Source organism: Mobula birostris, chromosome 8 (assembly GCF_030028105.1).
Source record: "Mobula birostris isolate sMobBir1 chromosome 8, sMobBir1.hap1, whole genome shotgun sequence".
Lineage (NCBI taxonomy): Eukaryota > Metazoa > Chordata > Chondrichthyes > Myliobatiformes > Myliobatidae > Mobula > Mobula birostris.
In genome coordinates this window covers 105,095,675-105,118,969 of record NC_092377.1, presented here as the reverse complement: position 1 = coordinate 105,118,969, position 23,295 = coordinate 105,095,675, and the positions used below count along the sequence as shown (strand labels likewise).

General features: G+C 39.6%; 1 protein-coding gene across 13 annotated transcripts in view; it reads right to left on the bottom strand.

The window, feature by feature from the left end:
* senp6a (SUMO specific peptidase 6a) overlaps positions 1-23,295 on the bottom strand; it is a 160,007-nt gene that overhangs the window by 98,687 nt on the left and 38,025 nt on the right. For 8 of the 13 annotated variants that reach the window (XM_072265875.1, XM_072265874.1, XM_072265867.1 and 5 more), the window contains 3 exons: positions 9,245-9,390; positions 6,679-6,846; positions 788-811 (listed from right to left, as the gene is read on the bottom strand). In XM_072265875.1, the coding sequence (XP_072121976.1) occupies positions 788-811; positions 6,679-6,846; positions 9,245-9,390 (338 nt within the window). The remainder of the gene's footprint in view (positions 1-787; positions 812-6,678; positions 6,847-9,244; positions 9,391-23,295) is intronic. The other 5 variants (XM_072265872.1, XM_072265873.1, XM_072265879.1 and 2 more) reach the window with 3 other exon arrangements.

The window sequence follows — 23,295 nt, the reverse complement described above, 5'->3', positions numbered from 1 at the left end:
AAATACTGCTAATATATTATATATTAGTATGACCTATGAAGAGAGTGCTATATACCTTTGGGAAATATCACAACAGAGTATATCGTTCACTACAACTTACTTACTGGACCGCAAATGCACCAAGGAATTCACAGTTATTGTTTCACAATTTGGAAGCTACCATAAATTTCTGCAGATGATTTGATTTCTGAATTCATAGTATTCTCAGAATAAATTCCTATACAACAATTTCAGATTGCAAAGGCAGCCTAATCCTATATTACAACATTACAAGCTAAACCACTTCAGTGCCTACTTCCCATCTTGTCGGAATCAGCTGCTTTTATTTATGTTTGCACCTTGCTTTACAATGTCACGGTAACTGTACCTACAGAGCCTTTGCTTACAAATGTTAGTTAATAGCAGAACAGCAAGATTAAAAAGGGAGATAATATAAAAAAGCCTTTGTAAAGGAAAAGCAGTAAAGGGATGAGGTCAAATAGCTGGAGACTGTTAATTTATTTTTGTAGCGACACAAGCAGATTGCACACTACACTAGGAAGCTTCCAGTGCAGTAATAACTTTGTGACGATTAAGTCCCAGCTTGGCAATGTACTCAGGAAACACCCATTGTAGCAAATGGAAAACAAATCCATGAGGATGGCTGAAAACAGGCAAACATGTTCAAATCTTGACCACAAACACTTCAAAATGACAAATATACAAAGTATCAAAAGCAAACGAAGCAATTTAGGAGACTCTGCAATGCTAATTCCAGCTGCTATGCAAGTACTTCAAAGACACTTACCCCTCATCAAGTAAGCCAAGATTGCTTTAAAAGATGAAAGAAAAATAAGAAAAAGGCAATAATCTCACATTAATGTTTAGATTGACACACAAAAAAAATCAGAACATTAATACTTGGCCTCTGACAAAATCTTTAAAAACTATTTCAATTTTACATAAGAGAAGAATACAAAGAAACTAAATATCAGTCACAGGAATTAGTGCTACTTAATAAAGAATAATTCAACTATTAAAGTTAATATACATCTCAATCCTTTGAACAGTTTTATAAAACTATAAAACCTGAACAATTATAGAATTAGGTATTCACTTCAAAAAATGATGCACACGCAGTTTTAATTGATTAGTGATATTTACCTCCCCCCAAGTGCAAATTTTAGTTACACTGTGACATTGTTTCTAAACCTTTAAAACACCAAATACCCAATTTTAAAAGTATTTGACTGCTGAGGAATTTAAAAGCACCATCACCTTTCACATAAAGATAAGGTGATGACCTAATTAAGACACATTGCAATTCAATATTTTGCCATCTGTTCTAATAGTCCAAACCCTGTATTCAAGTGCAAGTTCAAGTTTATTGTCATTCAACCGTATACAGTATATGTATTCTGCCAAATCAAACAATGCTTCTCTGGACCAAGGTGCACAGTTCCGTACATATAACTAGCACACAAAGTAATTTCACCACAAATAAATTAACAAATAATAAAATATATTCCAGATATTCACTGGGTTTAAATGTAATATCAGAGTACTGAGTGCAGTTTTCAACTCCTGTAGAAAATAGCTTCCACACTCAAAACAGTAGATAACATGATATAGCAATTAATCAGTCTGGATAATTTAGCAAAAGAGATCATAGCATAATATCATTTAATAGGATGATATTTTGGATGCATTATTCAAAGAACACATGACTGAAATACCTTAAAACGTTTTTACCCATTAAGGGCAACATACATGAAAAACATTAGTGGTAGGTACTTGGCAAGTGGCATAAAATTAAAAGGAACTCACTTTCAAAAAGGAGTCAGACATAGCAAACTCCAATCCACACAATAGACGATGAACTAAGCTATCAAATTATTTTGGTTTGGAAAATGAATTCCTAACGATGGAAAAAAATACCACCAGAATATTGCAAGCCCACAAACCAGATAACACATGGAAGAATGGACACACCCAATACAACAACTTGGGATTTAACAAATACTTTTTGCGTGTTGTCCATCAAATCCGTAGCGGCTAAAACTCCTGCTCTTAATGTGTCCTGGCCACTTGATCACATTCCAGAAGCTTGCTAATGACATGCAAGTCAGTACGATTTATTCAAACTCTTTGTTGCTGTACTTTGTTTAATCGATGTTCTATGAAAATAGTTGTGAAAATATTAAACCTCTGGGAGGTGAAGGCAATAATATCACTTCTCAGGTCTCAGTTTAGAAAATCAGCTTCACATAACAGAATTTTTAAAAATATATTGCCAATGCTTGTTGTACCCTTCTCCTCAGAGCAAGGGATGGTCCCTCTGCTAATGCCTCCAATTCAGCTGCATGGGCTCAAAAAATTTGGGCTCTGTATTTACTTGAAACTCATCTCAGGTGAATTTCTCTCTATGGTTGGACGGCACTGAAAAAAAAACAGCATATCCTGCAGCCTCCTAACTGGTGGTCAGTAGCTAAGATCTAAAACACAGCACAGCATACCCGAGACACTGAACTCTGCACCCTCAATTTTAGCAGCAAGGTCCAGAACACTATTCAGCCTTCAGGAGTATACTGCCGAGAACCTACGCCCACCATATCCTGGACGAGTTTAGAAAGATAGAAAAGCTGGGGCTGGGCACATTCAGGGACAATTTAAAGTGGTTAAAGTTGAAGTATATGATAGCTCCTGCTTTGGACCCTGCATTGCATTTGTGAGCAAGTCATGGCTTCTCAGCATGAGTGCTCAGGTCCAGGAGTCGCTTCGGGTCAAGTGGCTCAATGCCAACAACTCTGTGGAACCAAAGTCTAAAGTAAGCATTGTTGTTCGTCCTTTCTGCGCCTTGTGGTGCATCGGGCGACAACCTTGCCGTTTCTTCAGCACTTTTCTCTGTTTTGTACAAGACCGTGTTGCTAGCTCAAAGCTCAACCCAGCACAGATGGAAAACATGCAAGCAGCTGGCCAGATTTGAACCTGAAACTACCACTTGCCTCAAAATCCAGTGTCGATGCCACTACACCACCGGCCAGCTATAGCGAGCATCAGGCCGCTCAATAGCTCTGTTCCTAGCACTGATCCCCTTACTGTCTTAAACTGCAATTGGTAAGCATGGCTCTGAATCAGCACCTCTCAAAACAGCAAGACAGACCCTTAACGGTAATTGAGTGTCAGAAGATTGCAGGTTCAACTTCTATACTGGGGTTTACACACAAAATAATTACATTCCGATGTGCCAGTCCTCCATTAATACAATGCTACTCAGCTAAGAGTTAAACCAAGTTCCTGGCTACTATTTTATGGCTATCAATAAAATCCCTTGGCTCCATTTCAAAGACCAAGCCAACATTAGTTGAAAGAAATTTGCTATTTGGAGACAGTGTCTTGCCCATATTTGTGGCAGTCTCCCATACTACAACACTGGCCACATTTCCAAACTAATTTAATTGGCTCTGAAATGCATTGGTGACATATTCAGATCAAATCATTAAAGCACTACCTAAATTTTACATATGTTCCCTAGGCTAGGTAAAAGCAATTATTATTTTACTCAGGAAAGTAATTTCCATTCCAGGTTCAAAGGATTCACAAATTAATTTCTGTACAATGGCAGCTGCATTTCAGAAAAGCAACAGAATGAAGGAGAGCATATTGAATGATCTGCCTCTTTCGTACCCTTGGTAAAAAATCAGATCAACTGCACAAAGGAAAATTGACACAGATTGCACAGATTAGCTTGATTCCATCTGTGAAGCAAGTTTATATACAAGGAAGGCATATTGTACATTAACAATGTAACCCATACATAGGGGAGGAAGATGTGGATACAATTCTTAATGAATACACTGTGTCACTTACTATGAAAAGAGAGTTGTTGCAGACACTATAGTAAAGGAGGAATTGTGCAAAAGGTTAAGACGAACACAAAATAAATACTGAACAAGTTTAAGATCTTTGAAAATAGATAATATTGCATGCCCCAGAAAAATTGTATTCCAGGCTGATAAGAGAAAGAAACAACAGAAGCTCATTTTGTAGTATTTCCTACCTACAGGCAGTTATCATAGGCAACTGGAAGACTGCAAGCTTTGGGCCTTGTTTAAGAATGAATAGAAGGGATAAGTTATAGACAGGGAAACTATTGGAAATAATTCTGAGGGGGGTATTAATTGTTTGTTGGAAAAGCATGGCCTAGGAAAGAGGAATGGGCTTAAACTGATTAATACAAAGCTATGTCTGATTAGTATTTTCTGAGTACCATATATAACATTTGGTTTGATGAAAATGATATGGACTGTGTCAATGTTATTGACAAAACCCCATGTGATTTCCACTGATCATATAAATATAAGGTTGCAAAATCCAAGAGAAAATGTCAAGTTGGGTATAAGTTAACCGTGGAAGAAAGCACTAAAGTTTATAAGTACTTTAGTGACGAAAGATTGTTTGCAAGCTGGTTCTGTGTGGCTTAGTATTTGGACTCTTTTCAAGTTTTATTTAATGACTTAAGTTTAACCTAGGGCCAAGAATAAGAAAGCTGGATTACACAAAAATTGGATGCGTGGTTAATATTTGGGAAGAAAGCCAAAGTCTGTACACAGTGACTATACACCGGAAGGTAGCAAGTCAAGCTGACAGGGTAGTAATGAAGGCATACAGACTACTTTTCTTTATTAGCTGAGAAACAGAATGCAGAATAAGGACCCAGATACATAGAACAAGTTAGGTTCAGCTGGAGTACTGCTTCTTGTTCTAATCACATTACAAAATGGATATGATGGAGCTACAGGGGTACAGAGAGGATTTATTAGCACAATATCAAATCTAGACACATTTTGCTAAGAGGAAAGAAAAGCTGGAGTTAATTTTCTGTTTAAGGGATATTAAAACATGTACAAAATTATGAGGAATTTAATTAAGTAGAAAGGATGTCCCTGAATAAAGACATCACTCTTGAGGGAGAACGAACTAAAAAGTATGATGATTATATGAAAACAACACACACAAAATGCTAGTCAGGCAGCATCTATGGAAAGGAATAAACAGTCAATGTCAAGCAGCACTCTCAACACGCTGGAGGAACTCAGCAGGTCGGGCAGCATCCATGGAAACGATCAGTCAACGTTTCGGGCCTGTACCCTTCATCAGGACGGATGCTGCCCGACCTGCTGTGTTCCTCCAGCGTGTTGTGAGTGTTGCTTTGACCCCAGCATCTGCAGAGTATTTTGTGTTTAATGTTTCAGGCCATATTTTTTGTAGTCATTTGATAATTGAAAGCCCATTTAAAAAACTCAAGTATTTTTATTTAAACCCAGAAGATAGCAAAGATCTGGAACAATACCTGAGAAAATGGCAGAAGCAAGGTTTCCTTTGGTATTGAAATAAAAACAAACCTTGATTACACAGAATATTACAAACTGCTAACTAAGGGCTTGTGGGTAGGATTAACCTAAAATACAAGTGATTCTGTAGATGCTGGAAACAGAGTAACACACACAAACTGCTGGAGGAATTCAGCAGGTCAGGCAGTATCTATGGAAAGGAATAAATAGCTGATATTTCAGGACGAGACCTTTCACCAGGACTGGAAAGGAAGGTGGAAGAAGCCAGATAAGAAGGTGGGAGGAGGGGAAGGAGTACAAACTAGAAGGCAATGAAGTGAGAAGCTGGAAGGTGAGAACTGGAAAAGGTAAAGGGCTGAAGGAGGAGGAATCTGACAAGACAGGAGAGTGGACCATGGGATAAAAGGACAGGAGAGGGGCACCAGATGGAGATGATAGGCAGGAGAGAAGAAGAGAAGCAAAGAGGTAAGAGGGGAGCCAGAGTAGGGAACTAAAGAAAAGTGAAGGGGGGGGGGGGGGAAGAGACAGGGAAAAAGTCCCATAAGTTAGAGAAATCAATGTTTATGCCATCAGGGTTGGAGGCTACCCAGATGGAATATGGAGTGTTGCTCCTCCAACAGAGAGTGTTCTAACGGTGGCAGTAGAGGAGGCCATGAACCCAAATGTCAGAATGGGAGTGGGGACTGGAATCAAAGGGACTGGCCACCAGGAAATCCTGCTGTTTGTGGATGGAGCAAAAGGTGCTCGACAATCTCTGCTACCTAAAAAGATCTTCAATTCGTTGAATAGCTAGAAGCACAGCCAGTCTTAATGATCCCACAAAAGTAATTTGGTCATACCATGATATACCGTAGATCATTTTAGAAATGTAAGGAGTCATGAGGATTAGGCTTGAGTTTCTTGGCAGCTGATGCTATGGCCATCAATGAGGGAAGTTTTAGAGAAAGAAGTCTTGAGAACTTCTAAGTTGTGCTGTTTCTAACCAGATAACCCTGGAAGCCAGCAAGCAAGAAGACAGAGGGTGAATGGAACTTGGTACAAATGAGGGCATGGGCACTATATTGGATGACCCAAAGTTCACATAGGTTAGGAGGAGACAAGCCAACAAAGAGAGTGGCTGAATTTAGTTTAAAAGTAATAAAAGCATGGACAACAGACCATCTATGTCTGTTCCACAGCATAGCTTGAATTACTGAGTCAATGCCACCTTTAAAAACCAACAAATGATTATATCAAAAATGTAAATATCTTGTTTCATTTAGGGCAACATTTTGGAAGCTCAGGGACATGAAACATCTGAATAATCACAAAGAATGTGTGGCTGAACACCAAGAGCAAAACTTACCTCTGGGCTGCTGTTTTTATGGCTGGTTGTGCATTGGCATGGTGAAAGCGCCTTCCACGAACAACTATTCCTGGCCCTGAAGAGCTACTATTAACCAAGCAATTGCTTTGATTTTTATCAGTCTCCTTGTTCAGTGCATGTGATGAGGATACAGTTGACATACTTTCACTGTAAGCAAGAAATTACCACCTCAATACACTTTGCATAGGAAATATGCATAATCATAATCCACTAAAAATAATCTGTAATTTGGGAGCAAGGTGGGAGTGCAAAGGAGAAATGGGGAGGTGTGAGGATCACACCAACTAGAAGACAGGAGTGTAGGAGACTTGGCACTTAAAATCTAATGCCTCTTGATTCCAAATTACCAGTGTAAAAAAAACTTGTAGATACCTACTCTGGATTAATAGGGAAGTCTCTATATCAAACAAATGTAGTTAAACAAGATCTGTTCATGCTTACAACACCAAGACAGCTGCAAACAAATTTTAGTGACGATGGAAGATGCAATAGCAAGAACGTTCTGGCTCTGTGTGCATCTTTGAAACATTCTCAGCTTTTGCCATCTCTCAGTCACCCCAAGCGTTCTGCACATCTTTACAGCTGCCCTGCAAGAACTAGTGTCTTCATGAGGTACCCTTAACTCAGTTAATATACAAACATAGCATTTAATCAATAACGCTTTACTTCATAATTCTATGGCCAGAATGGAGATATGTTTCTCAGTTTCATGAACACTGAAGTAGTGAACAATTCAGTGAATTTAGCAAATTTTGGCAGTACAGTGGATTCTGGTTAATTGGGACAGCCGCTTATTTGGGATAACTTTTAAAGAAAAAAAAACTAACTGAGAAAATACCCAGGATTCCCTTTGTTTATTTAGGATACTATGCTGCTTAATTGGGACAGGAGACTGTTGCCGAACAATTTCTAATTAGCATCAGTCAGATGCACTGGTGTGGCAGTTAGACACTACACCATGCTTACAGCAGTTTCTAAATAATGTCAATTGTGTACGATTGTGTTCCAATAACAGTGATTTTCGTTGCTGTCAGTTGGTGAGAAATAAGCAATAAGACAATTCATAGCTGTTTTGCTCACTACCGTTTCAAGTATTCAGGCTTGGAGATGTGATAAACCACTGGGAGTGAAAATTAAACAAATTCACTACTTCAGCAAATTGGGAATTACCAAGAATTTGAAAGTGACAGTCACTTTGAATGTTGCATCGTAAATGAAGATTTGGAGGAGGAAATCTTCAAAAACATTGTATGAAGGCAGTCTGCACTAATTTTGCTCAAGTACAGTGAATCAAAAGAAGAACACTGTCGCATACACTGGGTGAATTCCTCTGTTGATAACTATTAGGAGAACTAATACACAGTTTTACAGTACTGTACTAGTATTGATAGTGCTCTGATCTTCTGTATTTTATTTAAATACATAACTTATTACTTGGTGAAAATTAGTTTGTCTTTTTTTATACTTTTAAAAATTATTTCCATGAAATCAGCTATTTGGGGCAGCTGCCTAAGTGTACCCCTATTTATGCTGGTCCGGATGTGTCCCAATTAATGGGAATCCATCATACTTTTTATTGCATTCTTAATAATATAAATATTGCTTCATATCTAGTCAAGGAGATGAAGTGTACACAATGACCTTCAAAACAAAATATTTTTGCAAGCAAGTGTGCAAAGTGCATGGAGAAACTAGCAAGTTCAGTAACTGTTTCAGTCTCTGAGGACTAGCCCTTAGTCAGTAGTTTGTAATTTACTCAATTATCCAGGTTACAGCCAAGTTTTGTTTTTTTTTAATTTAAATATCAAGAGGAATCCTTCCTCCTGCCATTTCTCAGGCAATGTTCCAGACTTTTGAACAGTTAAGATAGAGATGCAAGCAGCAGAGAAAAAAAATTTTAAAAAGCAACAAATTCTTTCAGGCAGAATTATGGTCTGGAGTACACTATCAGAAAGCATAGTACAGTGGATTAATTAGCAACTTTAAGTAAAAAGTAACTTGATAAATAATAGGAAGAGAAAGCTTAAAGAGAAATAGTAGGGAAGCAAGAATAATTGGAAGGCAGAACCAATATAGTCTGAATGAAGTGCCATGCTATTATGAAGTCAGTACTTTGACGTGCTCATATTAATATTCTCAATCAATGAAATGAACTCAAATTTTGAATTCAGCAGAATTACACTAGTTAAACAACATAATCATCAATCTTTAGAAGTAACACACACAAAATACTAGAGGAACTCAGCAGGTCAGGAAAAAAATAAACAGTTAATGTTTCTGGTTGGAAACCTTCATTAGGACTGGAAAGGAAGGGGACAGAAACTGGAATAAGGTGAATAAGGTGGGAGAAAGGGTAAGAGTACAAGGCAAGAGGAGAAAGGGTATTCTCCTCCATTGATGTTATCTGACTTGCTGAGTTCTAACAGCATGTTGTGTGTGTTGCTCAAGTTTTCCAGCATCTGCAGAACCTCGTGTTAACCTTTGGAAGTAAATGTTGCTCATTCCAAAATACTCAAGTACAAACTATTTTTCAAATTTGACAAACCTTAGCTTCCTGCTCGGTCCCAGCATGTTAAATCCAATTGCATTTCCTTTCAAAGTGTTGCGAAAGCCAGTTGCTTGGCTTTTTCTTGTGTAGCACCTCAAGACAGTGGTACTTTTAAAAGATTCTGATGAAAATGGAGCTTTGGTCTAAGAGGTAATCACAGATTGCATTTTAGTTAAAGGTTCTTCCAAATTTGCAATTAATTTTAACTGATTTTTTAAAAAAATCATTTCACAGTATTAATTCATTTCATCTTGTTGAATTCAGCACTATAAAAGGAATAAAGTCCTTCCCTCTTCTTTTACAAAGCATTTTTTGGCAGCCAAGATCATCTGAAAGAGCATTATTCATTCAGACTTAAATGTAGCTAGATGAAATAAGAACTGTCTTGTGTTTTCTCATGTAACAAAGACTCTATTAGCAAGCTGGAGGCAACCGTTGTGCGAACATAACCAGATGGTCATTCAGATGCAGAAACTGTAAGTTTTAAAAACACAATCATAGCAGAACAGGAAAGTATTGGTTCCTGTTCAACTTGCTAATTTGCATTTACCTGAAGTACCATCAGCTGACAGAACATCTTGAACTTCATCTGGTTACTTGGGAAGCGATATAGATGCATAATGTAACTGATTAATGTTGGCTACATGATGGCCTGGGTGTCAAAAGCTACCTTTTTAACTTTATTGTTTTATGATTACAGAGAAAGCACAGTGCAGGTGGATAATAAGGTGCAGGGCCATGATGAGCTAGGTAGTGAGATCAAGAGTTTATCTGTAACATACAAGACTCCATAATATCTGGATAGAAGCTCTCTACATGTCTGGCAGCATGAGGACACAGGACGCCTGGGGTGGGTAGGATTTTTGATGTAATGCTGGCTTCTTTTCTGAGGAAACAGGAAGTGCAGACAGAATCAGAGGGGAGGTTGGTTTCTGTGATGGGCTGAGCTGCGTCCGTAACTCTCTGCAACCTATTGCAGTCTGAGGGCAGAGCAGTTGCCGTACAAAGTTGCGGTGCATCTGATATAGGATGGTTTCTATGGTGCAATATAAAAATGTTGAGGGTCAATGGAGACATGTCAAATTCCCCTAGCCTTCTAGCCTTAAGCTTTTTTAATCATAGCATCCACGTAGTTGGACAAGGACAAGCTAGTGGTGATGTTTACACCCAGGAATTTGAAATTCTCTACCACCTCCACATCAGCACCACTGATACAGGCAGGAACATGCGCCCTGCCCTGCTTACTTAAGTCAATGATCAGCTCTTTTGTTTTGCTGACATTGAGGGAAAGGTTTTGTCTTGACACCATTCCACTAGGCTCTCAAATCTCCTTCTTGTACTCCAACTCATAGTTATTTGAAACCAGGACCACTATGAATGGCATTATTTGCGAACCTGTAGATGGAGATGGTAAAGAATCTGGCCACACAGTCATGAGAGTGCAGGGAGCAAAGTAGCAGGCTGAGTACATAGGCTTCTAGGGCACCAGTGTAGAGGGCAATCACAACAAAGGCGTTGCTACCTATCCTTATTGTTTGTGGTGTGTTAATCAGGGTGTCAAGGATCCACTTGCAGAGGTTGTCTGAGTAGCCTGCAACCTAATAGCATGAGCATCAATTTCTCCAACATCGTAATTTCTTTCCTTTTCCTCCCTTGCATTTCCCATTCTGGTTACCCTCTCGCCCTTTCTCAACTGCTTATCTGATTTCCCCCCCTCCTCCTTCCCTTTCTTCCATGGTCCACTGTTCTCTCCTATAAAATTGCTCTTTTTTCAGCCTCTTCAGCCCATCTCCTCCAGGCTTCTTACTTCATCCCCCTCCTCCTCCCAACCATTTCCCCCCCCCTCACTGGCTTCACTTATCACCTGTCAGTCTGTACTCCTTCACCTTCCTCCACTTTCTTATTTTTACTTCCTCCCCCTTCCTTTCCAGTCCTGGTGAAAAGTCTTGGCCTGAGGCATCAACTGTTTATTCCCCTCTTTAGGTGCTGTCTGACCTGCTGAGTTCCTCCAGCAATTTGTCTGTGTTTTTCAAGGTTCCCAGTATCTACAGAACCTTGTGTTTAAGAGAGGTTTGAGATTTGTCTCTTGAATAGCCTCAGGTAATAGTCTCAATTACTCTGAGTAAAGATTATGGCTACGCAAATTGAACTCAAAGGTTCATTTGCTGGCAATTACTCATTTAACTAATTATCCTCACCATATAGCCCGAGGACTTCCGGGTCATCAAGGGAATGGCGGCGTAAGGAAAAGGTCTCTCGACAAAAAAGAAGGTAAACTGCCCCATAATCGAATTTAGACAAATACTTAATATTGCATAACTATATTAATAAAAGGGGCAAGGATGATGTCTAAGAACAAGATTAAAAAGTCCACTCCGAAGGCTGATAAACATAAAGAGACGCAGCAAGGCGACGGGCCTAGCTCCCCCATGGCAAGCCAGGACGGAGATAATGAGGGGGAAATCGGTGACTCTGTCCTTGATTCTCGGAGAGATTCGTGAGTTCCGACAAGATAACAGCAAACAGCTGGAAGATATTAAAGGAGAAATAGTAAAAACTAACTCGCGGATAGATGAAGCCGAAGCGAGGATAGTTGGAATTGAAGAGAAGCTACAAAACGCAGAGGAGGTGACAGCAGAAATGCTGAAGCTGCAAGACCAGCTCCAGTGGAAACTAATAGATCAAGAAGGCCGCTCCAGAAGGGAAAATGTGAGGATTTACGGAGTTCCCGAAGGAACTGAAGGTAAACCCGGATTGATGATTCCCTTCGTGGAGAAGCTACTTAGAGAGAACCTTGATATACCGGCTGCAAAAGACCTACAGATAGAAAGAGCTCACCGCGTGTTGGCACCACAGCCTCCAGCAGGCGCCCAGCCCAGATCGATTCTGGTCGGATTTCTCAGTTACAGAACGAAGGAAGAGGTGCTTAAAAGGGCATGGCAAAAGAAAGGTTTCATGTGGAACAACTGTAAAATCAGTTTAGACCACGACTACGCACCGGGGATTCTTACCAGACGGAAGGAATATACAGAAACACGGAGAGTCCTGAAGGAAAACAACATCAGATTCCAGACCCTGTATCCAGCTCAGCTGAGAGTCTTTTACGACGAAAGGACAAAAACTTACGCTACGGTGGAGGAGGCAACATTGGACCTGGCGGACCGGGTACTACGTATTAAAGTTATCACCCAACTGGAGAGGATTCGGCAGAAGTCGTGGCAGTTAGTGGGGCGAGGACGCTCCACTCGAACCAGAGTGTCAAACTACAAGGAAAAGCTGCAAATATTCAGACGCGAATGTACAGAGAACACAGATTAATTAAGAGAAATGACTGAAAAGAGTAAATCGGACTTAAAGGTAAAATGAAAACTGGTAACTGAAAATAAACTAGGCGGAATAACTTGAATGATAGCAATATGGTCGAGACATAAATAGGAGAAAATTCTCTATGATTATTCAAACTGCTGAGGGCCCTCTAACACAGGGTGAAGATAGAGGTTATCCCTCTGAACTGAGGCGGGTCGGTGCTCAAGCCTCACTGTGGGAAGTCGGGAAAAATTTTCAAATGTTGCACGTTCAAAAATGCCTAGGGTGTAGTTGTATGTCTTGGTTTACTGTTGAGAAGGGATTGCTTACTGTTTGGTTAGAAAAGGAGAGTGTTTTTTTTTCTACTAGAGAAAAATGCAAACTGAATTGGTAAAAATAATTTCCTATAATGTTAATGGGGTTTTGAATCCAATTAAAAGAAATAAGATTATGTCTAAATTGAAAAAAGAGAGGGCACAAATAGCTTTCCTCCAGAAAACACATATGAGCCAATCTGAACATGGAAAATTAAAAAGAATGGGCTTTAAGCATGTATTTTATTCATCATATAAATTGAGTCACAAAAGAGGGGTAGCTACTTTAATATCAAGTACTCTTAATTATGAACATATTTCAGAGACTAGAGACAAAGAAGGACGGTTCATAAAAATCACAGGAAGAATAGAAGGCACAGAAATAACATTGCTGAATGTTTATGCTCCTCCAGGTTGTGAATGGTCATTTTATAGACACATTTTTGACCTAATGGTCAGTTCTCAAGGGGTAGTAATTTGTGGAGGGGATTTTAATATTAGATTAAATCCTATATTAGATTCTTCAAGAATAGTTACTCAGAATAAACCTCTGACTCAGAAAGTGAATTCATTGATGGAGGAGTTGGGAATTATAGATGTCTGGAGGGAATTACACCCTACAAGTAAAGATTATACATATTACTCTTTCCCTCATTCAGCCTATTCAAGGATAGACTATTTCTTTATCTTTAATACAGATAGACTCAGGATAAAAAACTGTAATATTGCAACAATTGATCTGTCGGATCATAGCCCAGTCTCTATGTCTCTAATCCTGGAAAGGAAAATGAGGAAAACACTGTGGAGGCTAAACTCACATATACTCAATAACCCGAAAGTAATGGAGAGATTAAGGGGAGAAATCAAAGAATATCTAGACCTTAATGACATGGGAGAAACATCACCAGTGATCTTATGGGATACATTGAAAACTGTACTGAGAGGGAAAGTTATTTCCATTACCACTCACATGAAAAAAATCAATGCACAAAAATTAGCAGACCTTCAAGGAAAATTAAAACAACTTCAAGTTGTAGATAGCAACAAAAGTAATTCAAATCGAAAACAGGAAATTAGGAAATTGCAAAGTGAAATTGACGATATTTATACGTTGGAAACTCTTAAGAAATTTTCTTTACCTGAGACAAAAGTATTATGAAGTAGGAGGTAAATCAGCTAGATTATTAGCATATAAATTACAAAAACAACAAGCAGACAATACAATTCATAAAATAAAGAATCCAAAGACAAAGCTTGTGGAGAGTACAATAGGGAAAAATTCAAGAGAGTTTTGAAACATATTATCGAGAGCTGTACTCCCAACCCCGGGCCCCCAATGAGCCCTATATAGACAGTGTATTGAATTTTTTAGATCTACCTAAATTTACAGATTTACAAAATGAAAGTTTATTAGAACCAGTAACTGTCAAAGAACTGAACGTGGCCATCTCCAGGTTAAAGGCTGGAAAGTCCCTGGGTTCTGATGGGTTTACCTCAGAGTGGTACAAGTCCCTGAAGACACAGTTAGCCCCATTACTACTTAACACCTTTAATTGGATCTTACAGAGAGGAGAAACTCCACCTTCCTGGAGAGAAGCGATTATTTCAGTTATTCCTAAAGAGGGTAAAAATAAACTAGAATGTGGCAATTATCGGCCAATTAGTGTTCTTAACTTAGATTACAAACTATTTACATCTATATTAGCGCGCAGATTGGAAAAGCTTTTACCTGGCCTAATCCACTTAGACCAGACTGGATTTATTCAACAAAGACAAACAGAGGACAACATAAGGAGAACTCTGCACATATTAGAACAGGTTAATAAGAACGAGACAGAGACAATGGTAGAAGGATTGGACGCTGAGAAAGCTTTTGATTCGGTTAGTTGGGCATTCCTATACAGAGTGTTAGGAAGATTCGGTTTTCAAGAAAAGTTTATTAAAGTAATTCAGACTCTATATGACAGCCCTACAGCCCGAATTAAGATAAATGGGGACCTCTCTGACTCCTTCATCTTAGACAGAGGCACTAGACAGGGATGCCCAATTTCTCCTCTCCTTTTTGCGCTATATATTGAACCGCTTGCCCAACTAATAAGACAGAGCGAAATCGTAAAAGGTATCAACGTGGCAGGGATTGAACAGAAAGTGGCGTTATTCGCAGATGATGTTTTGGTTTATCTGAGTGAACCAGAAAAATCATTTATAGGATTGTTTACACTGTCGGATGACTTTGGGAAAATATCAGGTTATAAAATAAATGTAAAGAAGACGCAGGTTATGTCCCTAAATTATACACCATCCAAAAAATTGCAGGATACATATGATCTTAAGTGGGAAGCTAAATCATTAAAATATTTAGGAATAACCCTGCCGAAGGATCTTTCAACACTGTCACAGGTAAATTATGGGCCATTAATCTCAGAGATAAAAGCAGATATGCATAGATGGAATCTTATCCCCTTTTTAAGTTTAAATTCAAGGATAAATATTATTGTATCTTTTCCGTACTTTACCGGTGGAGGTGGATGATAATCAATTCAAGGAATGGGACAAATGGATTTCCCGCTTCATTTGGCAAGGAAAGAAACCTAGAATTCGATATAACACCTTACAGTTAGGGAAGGAAGGAGGAGGTATGGTTCTTCCTTGCCTGAGAAATTATTTTTATGCCTCACAGATAACCCCTCTGTTATATTGGTGTAATAGGGAATATAAGGCTAGATGGAAGGAAATAGAATTTGGATTAGTTGACAGTTTTCCTCTTCAGGCCTCAATAGCTGACAAAGGATTGATGGCCCAGTTGGAAAAATTTAAAAACGCTTGGATAAATCTTACATTAAAAGTATGGCAGAAGGTGGTTAATTCATGTGGAATTAATAACATGTTAAAACTCTTTAGATAGTGTGCATATGATACCGAATTCCTTCCCAGCAGAGGAGATAAAAGATTTGAGCTATGGATAAAGAAAGGTCTTACAACCTACCTCTCATTTATAGATAAAAGAGTATTACAAAGTTTCCAAATCCTGCAGGACAAACATGGCCTAGAACATAATGACTTTTTTTAGGTACCTTCAAGTACGAAACTATGTTAACCAGAGTTGTAGATATACAGACCTATCAACAGTAGAATTAGAATTTTTCAAGATTCTGAATTCGGCTTGCAGTTCAATACCTAGTAAATCAGTTTCTCGATTATATAATGCACTGTCCCATGCTAAAAATGTAAATACATTGTATATTAAAGAGAAGTGGGAGAAAGAAGCGGGGTTGGTACTTTCAGAGGAGGCTTGGGAGGAAATCTGCAGCTTTCAATGGTCCCTGACTAATTCTTTGACTTGGAGAGAACATTGTTGGAAAAACATTAGAAGATACTTCAAGACCCCATATCAGGAAAAATATAAAGATACAAATGTGATGTGTTGGAGAAGGTGTGGCTCCAAGGAGGCAAATCATTTTCATATTTTTTGGGATTGCCTTAAATTAAGTCTATTTTGGGAAGGTATTCATAGAACATTAGTTAAGGTACTTAGGTCCCAGATACCTCTGAACTTTGAGACGCTCTATTTGGGGCATGTATTGTTTCTTGAACAGAAGGAAGATATAAAGTTGCTGCAGGCCCTCTTAGCGGCAAGTAAGAAATCAATCACTAGAAAATGGCTAAATCCAATACCACCTACATTAGAAGATTGGTACGAAATTATCTTGGAAATATTTAAAATGGAAAAGTTGACTTACTCCCTGAGAACTCAAAAAGAAAAATTTTATCAAATCTGGAATAAATGGATTGAATATATAACCCCAATGCGAGCAGACTTTAGATGACTCTCCTAATGATTTATACTGCTCTTCTCATCAACACAGTAATATTGCTAACGTAAGCACCCCTAGTCTAAATGTTTGTTTTTTTTGTTTTCTTTTGGAAAATAGAGAATTAACACAAGTAAAGGGAAAGATTTGGGAAAGGGATTAAAAAAAATGAAAAAATTAAGTAAATAAGTACATAGGGATTGGATAATTACGTCTGCAGGCAGGAGCAAGCATGAACAAATTAGGATATAAACACCTACAATGGTTGATACATAGGCTTATATACAACATTTTGGACCAGTGGAAATGGTCCAAAAGGGTTATACGGAAACTATTACTACCATTTTTCTTAACAACTAATTCCATTACTTAGCCTAATAGGTTAGATTTACCACAGTACATAATTATCTATTTAAATGTTTATTTTCCTTTTATATCATCTCAATGTGTACTTAAGAATGTATAAATAATTGTAGTTTTATACATATAAAAAAATGGAAAAGGTTATATGTGTGAAATAAGTACATGATATTTGTGAATTCCTTATCCAAATAAAAATAAAATTAAAAAAAAAGAAAAGTAGTTCCCACGGGACCTAATACTGAAAAGAGTAAAGACAGGGCATAGCTTTGAGGAATGGAGTCATTTGCTCTTAGTAATACTATAAATCTATTCAGTGTAACTTTCTCTTTAAGTCAACATGATTGTTTTTTCGGAAAGATTTCATAAACAACACCAAACAAAGATGCTGGAAATCTGAAACAAGTTCAAGAAACACTCCCTAGGTCAGGCGGCATCAATGGAAGGACAAAGAGTTCATATTTCAGGTCAAAAACCCTTAATCAAGTTGCATGATCACAGTACTTTCCTTCATGCCAGAATATAGAGTAGAAGGGAGTGGAGATTGTGATGATGGGAAATAAGGAACATGATATCCAACTTAATTATCTAACAACTTTATCAGTCAATCCCCGCACAAGGAGAACACAACACGCACAAAATGCTGCAGGAACTCAGTGGGTCAGGCAGCATCTGGGAAAAGAGTACAGTCAACGTTTCAGGCCAAAACCCTTCGGCAGGACACAAAGCCAGTTGGGGCTTAAACACTGTGAAAAGGCAGCACAGAAGTGTAGTGGTTAGCACAACACTTTGTTACACCAGCAGACCAAGTTCAATTCCTGCCGCTGTCTGTAAGAGATTTGTACATTCTCTCCATGAGCAGGTGAGTTTCCTCGGGGTGCTCCGATTTCTTCCCACACAGCAAAGATGTACTGTTGTGGACATGCTACGTTGATGCTGGAAGCATGGTAACACTTGCAAGCTGCCCTCAGCATATCCTCATTGACGCAAATGACACAGTTTCACTGTATGTTTCGATAACCTACGGCTACACAGCTCCTCTGCTGTTAGTTCTGTCTATGGACAGCATTTGCAGTATTTTTCATTATTAATGCCCAAACCGGCTCTAGCTATCATACGAAAAATGAGCTTCTGTTTTATCTCATACTACTTCCAGCGCCTCCTCCCCTTGGTTGGCTGTAATAGGCGTCATTTGCCACATGTTCATCGAAACATGCCGTGAAATGCATTGTTTGCATCAAATCAACATTGAGGATTATGCTGCGGGCAGCCCGCAAATGTTGCCATGCTTCGGGTGCCAACATTTCATACCCAAAACTTACTACCTCTAACCGTATGCATTTGGAATGTGGGAGGAAACGAGAGCATCTGGAGAAAACCCATTCAATCACGGGGAGAACACACCAACTCTTTACAGACAGTGGCAGGAACTGAACCCCGATTGGTGATCACTGGCATTGTAAAGAGACTGTGCTAACAAGCTGCTCTGTCATCAAATAGTGACTGATTAACATGATTACTGTAGTGTATGTGTTTTCTTGTTCTTCTTGTTACAAGGGGTTTACACATAAAAAGGTACAGCAATATTTATCCATGAAAGAGCACAGCGAGCAGTTTCTTAATACATTTGTAGATAAAAGAACTCGAAGTAGCAGGCCACACGCTATCTCACTCCACAACTTCCAACATCGGAACAAAAATCATATTTTTAATGTATTGTATAAGGTATTTCTAATACTTTAGGTGCACCTTTTATATGCAGATCTGTACTATACAGCTGCTATTTTTCATTGCTACACTCCTTGCAAAGTGCTCTTGGATCACTCTTTCTAAAGGTAATAGGCAGCAAAGGGCGAACTCTTGATAAGAAATTCAAAGTCTACTTACAAAGGAGAGATACCTTGAATCCAAGAGAACATTTATGACATATTTGACTATTTTAAAAAGTTTTACTGAGAGTCAATACAAAACTGAAGAGGTCCCATTAGTGCAAAGCATCAAATAGATTTGGTTACATTTTCAGTTTTGATTCTATGTAATCTATGAGGTCATAATATGCCAAAGTAGTTTAGAATGCCTGAATCATCAGTGACGTACTCAGCTCACAAATTCTGACTCCTTAAACCACTGCTTTGCCCAACAGCTCACGATGGGGTGGGGGGGGGGGGGGGAGGAAAGAGACACTCAGGAGACCCTGCTCAAGGACAAAATGAATTTAGTGAATGAGATGAGAAAAGTTATGCAGAGACTCTCAAAGACTTTCAAGTCAGCTTGAGACCGTTGCAAATCTGACCATACTCTGTCAAAATAACACATAAATAAGTGATCTTTACAATTGTCCACAGTGTAAAACAAAAATTTTATATTTTCCAAATGACTACCTTTGAAAGCTCTAACTGGGAAAGAGGAGAAAAGATTTCAACAACAAATTTCTCAGATTAGTTGTATGAAAAGGCTAGACTTTTGCATTGGTAATACACTGACTTCAATTCCCATATACCTACCTCACCTCTTTTTCCGAGAACTGTAATAGCCTTCCATTTGGCCTTATTTGCATACCATCTTCAAACCAACTCATTTACAAAATGGTAAACCAGCATCATTTCCACCATCTTCGCCTTGACCCCACCACCACAAAACTACGCCTTTAGCCCTTCCCCTTGAATAATCTCATGTCCGTTTTATTCTCTCCATCACATAACCAGAAACACTGGAAGAACCACACCAACCAAGCAGCATCTGTGGAAACAGAAACCTGTTAGAAATGAGAAAGGGTCACTGCCCCTAAATTTGACTGGTTTTGCTTTCCACAGATGCAGCTTGACTAGCTGAGTTCTTCCCGCATTTGTTTTTCTTTCAGATTGCTGCAGCCACTGTTTCGTTTGTTTTCTAGCTAGCCTCACTGAACATGGGACAACATCTTTTGACCCAGAGCTTTGATTACAGCTTTCCAGGCTCAACACAGAGTTCAATGTGTGCAAAGCAAGGCATGAGATTCCTGAGGCAGTAGTAGATATCTTGCTATCTTCATTAGCCACAAGTGAGGTACCAGAAGACTGGAGGATGACTAATGTTGTGTCTTTATTAGGGCTGCAAGGGCAACCCAGAGAACTACAGAACTGAGAGCTTTTTTACGTCAGTAGTAGGAAGTTACTGGAAGGGATTCTGAGGAACAGGATTTATTTACATTTGTAAAGGAGAGGCCTGATTAGGGCTGATCAACATTGCTTCCTTTGTGGCAGATCATGTCTCACAAGTATGACTCAGTTTTGTTTTCGAAGAGCTGATTGAAAGCACTGATGATGATGATGATGAAGGGTAGTGGACATTGTCTACAAGGACATTTAGCAAGAGCTTGCACAGTTCAAGGATTAGAATGCATGGCATCCAAGGTGAAATAGAAAAATGGATACAAAATTTGCTTGGCTATAGGAGGCAGAGGTTGGAAATGAAGGGCTGTGACCAGTGGTATGTCATAAAGATCAGTGCTTAGTCCTTACTGGATGAAAATATGGGTAGCACAATTGGCAAGTTTGGAGATTGTTGGTACGGTGGACAGTGAAGGTACTTGTCTAAGGTTACAACAGGATCCAGATCAACTGGAAAAGTGGGCAATGGAATAGCTGATGGAATTTTAGTCAGACAAGTGTGTAGTGTAATGCATTTTGGGAAATCCATCAAGGGCAGAATATACACAGTGAATGGCATGGTCCTGCAGAGTGTTGTAGAACAGCGATAACTGGAGGTACAAGTCAAGTTCCCTGAAAGTGGCAATACAGCTAGACAGGGTATGAAGGTGGCATATAGGTACGCTTGCCTTCATCAGCTACAGTTGACATGTCGGGTCACAGTTGGATACATAAACCAGTGATTAGGCCACACTTGGCAGTACTCAGTGCAGTTCTGGTTGCTATAACATTGGAATTATGTGACTAAGCTAAAGAGAATGCCAAAAAAAAAAAAAGACACACAGGAATGATGCTTGGACTGGAGGGTGAGTTACAAAGAGAGATTGGAGGGGTCCTGACGAAGGGTCTCGGCCTGAAATGTCGACTGTACCTCTTCCTAGAGATGCTGCCTGGCCTGCTGCGTTCACCAGCAACTTTGTTGTGTGTTGCATATATTACACTGAGATTTATTTTCTTGTGGGGATTCACGATAAATACAAAGAAACACATTAGAATCAATGAAAGCCACCTGGAGTGAAAGAGGCTGAGTAATGACCGAATAGAGTCTCACAAAATTATGAAGAGCAGAAGCAGAGTATATAACCATCCCTTTTTCTCCTAGTGTAGGGGAGTTCAAAACTAGAAGGTATAGGTATAAGGCTGGTCCAGGAATGGAAAGACACGCCAGATGAATGCACGACTGAGGAGCTGGGGTAAGGCACAGGTATTCAGGTTTTTGAACCGTTGGGATCTCTTCAGTGCAGGCAACCTGTGCAAGAGGGAAGAGTTGCACTTAAACCAAAGAGCAACCAATATCCAAGAGGTGAAATTTGCTTTTGCCACCAGGGAGGATTTAAACTAGATTGACAGGGGTGGGACTTCAGAGAGCAAAGTCAGTGATAAAATAGGGGTAAGTACAGCAACCAAAGTAACCAACCAGAGACTGTGGGAAAACACCAACCAGGAATCCACAGAGATGTACATACTCAACTGGAAATGGAAGTGTATTGGCCACACCTTGAAGAAGCATAGAAACATAGAAAACCTACAGCACAATACAAGCCCTTCGGCCCACAAAGCTGTGCCGAACATGTCCTTGCCTTAGAACTACCTAGGGTTACCCATAGCCCTCTATTTTTCTAAGCTCCATGTACCTATCCAGAAGTCTCTTTAAAAGACCCTATCGTTTCCACCTCTCTCTGCGTAAAAAACTTACCCCTGACATCTCCTCTGTACCTACCTGCAAGCACCTTAAAATTATGCCCTCTCGTGCTAGCCACTTCAGCTCTGGGAAAAAGCCTCTGACTATCCACACGATCAATGCCTCACATTATCTTGTACACCTCTATCAGATCACCTCTCATCCTCCGTCGCTCCAAGGAGAAAAGGCCAAGTTCACTCAACCTATTCTCATAAGGCATGCTCCCCAATCCCGGCAACATCCTTGTAAGTCTCCTCTGCAACCTTTCTATAGTTTCCACGTCCTTCATGTAGTGCAGTGACCACAACTGAGCACAGTACTCCAAGTGTGGTCTGACCAGGGTCCTATATAGCTGCAACATTACGTCTCGGTTCTTAAACTCAATCCCATGGTTGATGAAGGCCAATGCACGGTATGCCTTCTTAACCACACAGTCAACCTGCATAGCAGCTTTAAGTGTCCTATGGACTCAGACCCCAAGATCCCTCCGATCCGCCACACTGCCAACAGTCTTACCATTAATGCTATATCCTGTCATCATATCTGACCTACCAAAATGAACCATCTCACACTTACCTGGGTTGAACTCCATCTGCCACTTCTCAGCCCAGTTTTGCCTCCTATCAATGTCCCGCTGTAACCTCTGACAGCCCTCCACACTATCCACAACAACCCAACCTCTGTGTAATCAGCAAATTTACTAACCCATCCCCTCCACTTCCTCATCCAGGTCATTTATAAAAATCACAAACAGTAGGGGTCCCAGAACAGAACCCTGAGGCACACACCTGGTCACCGATTTCCATGCAGAATATGACCGCCTACAACCACTCTTTGCCTTCTGTAGGCAAGCAAGTTCTGGATCCACAAAGCAATTTCCCCTCGGATCCCATGCCTCCTTACTTGCTCAATAAGCCTTGCATGGGGTACCTTATCAAATGCCTTGCTGAAATCTATATACACTACATCTACGGCTCTACCTTTATCAATGTGTTTAGTCACATCCTCAAAATACTCCATCAGGCTCGTAAGGCACGATTTGCCTTTGACAAAGCTATGTTGACTATTCCTAATCATATTATGCCTCTCCAAATGTTCATAAATCCTGCCTCTCAGGATCTCCTCCATCAACTTACCAACCACTGAAGTAAGACTCACTGGTCTATAATTTCCTGGGCTATCTCTGCTCCCTTTCTTGAATAAGGGAACAACATCTGCAACCCTCCAATCCTCCGGAACCTCTCCCGTCCTCACTGATGATGCAAAGATCATCGCCAGAGGCTCAGCAATCTCCTCCTTCGCTTCCAACAGTAGCCTGGGGTACATCCCCGTCCGGTCCCGGTGACTTATCCCACTTGATGCTTTACGAAAGCTCCAGCACATCCTT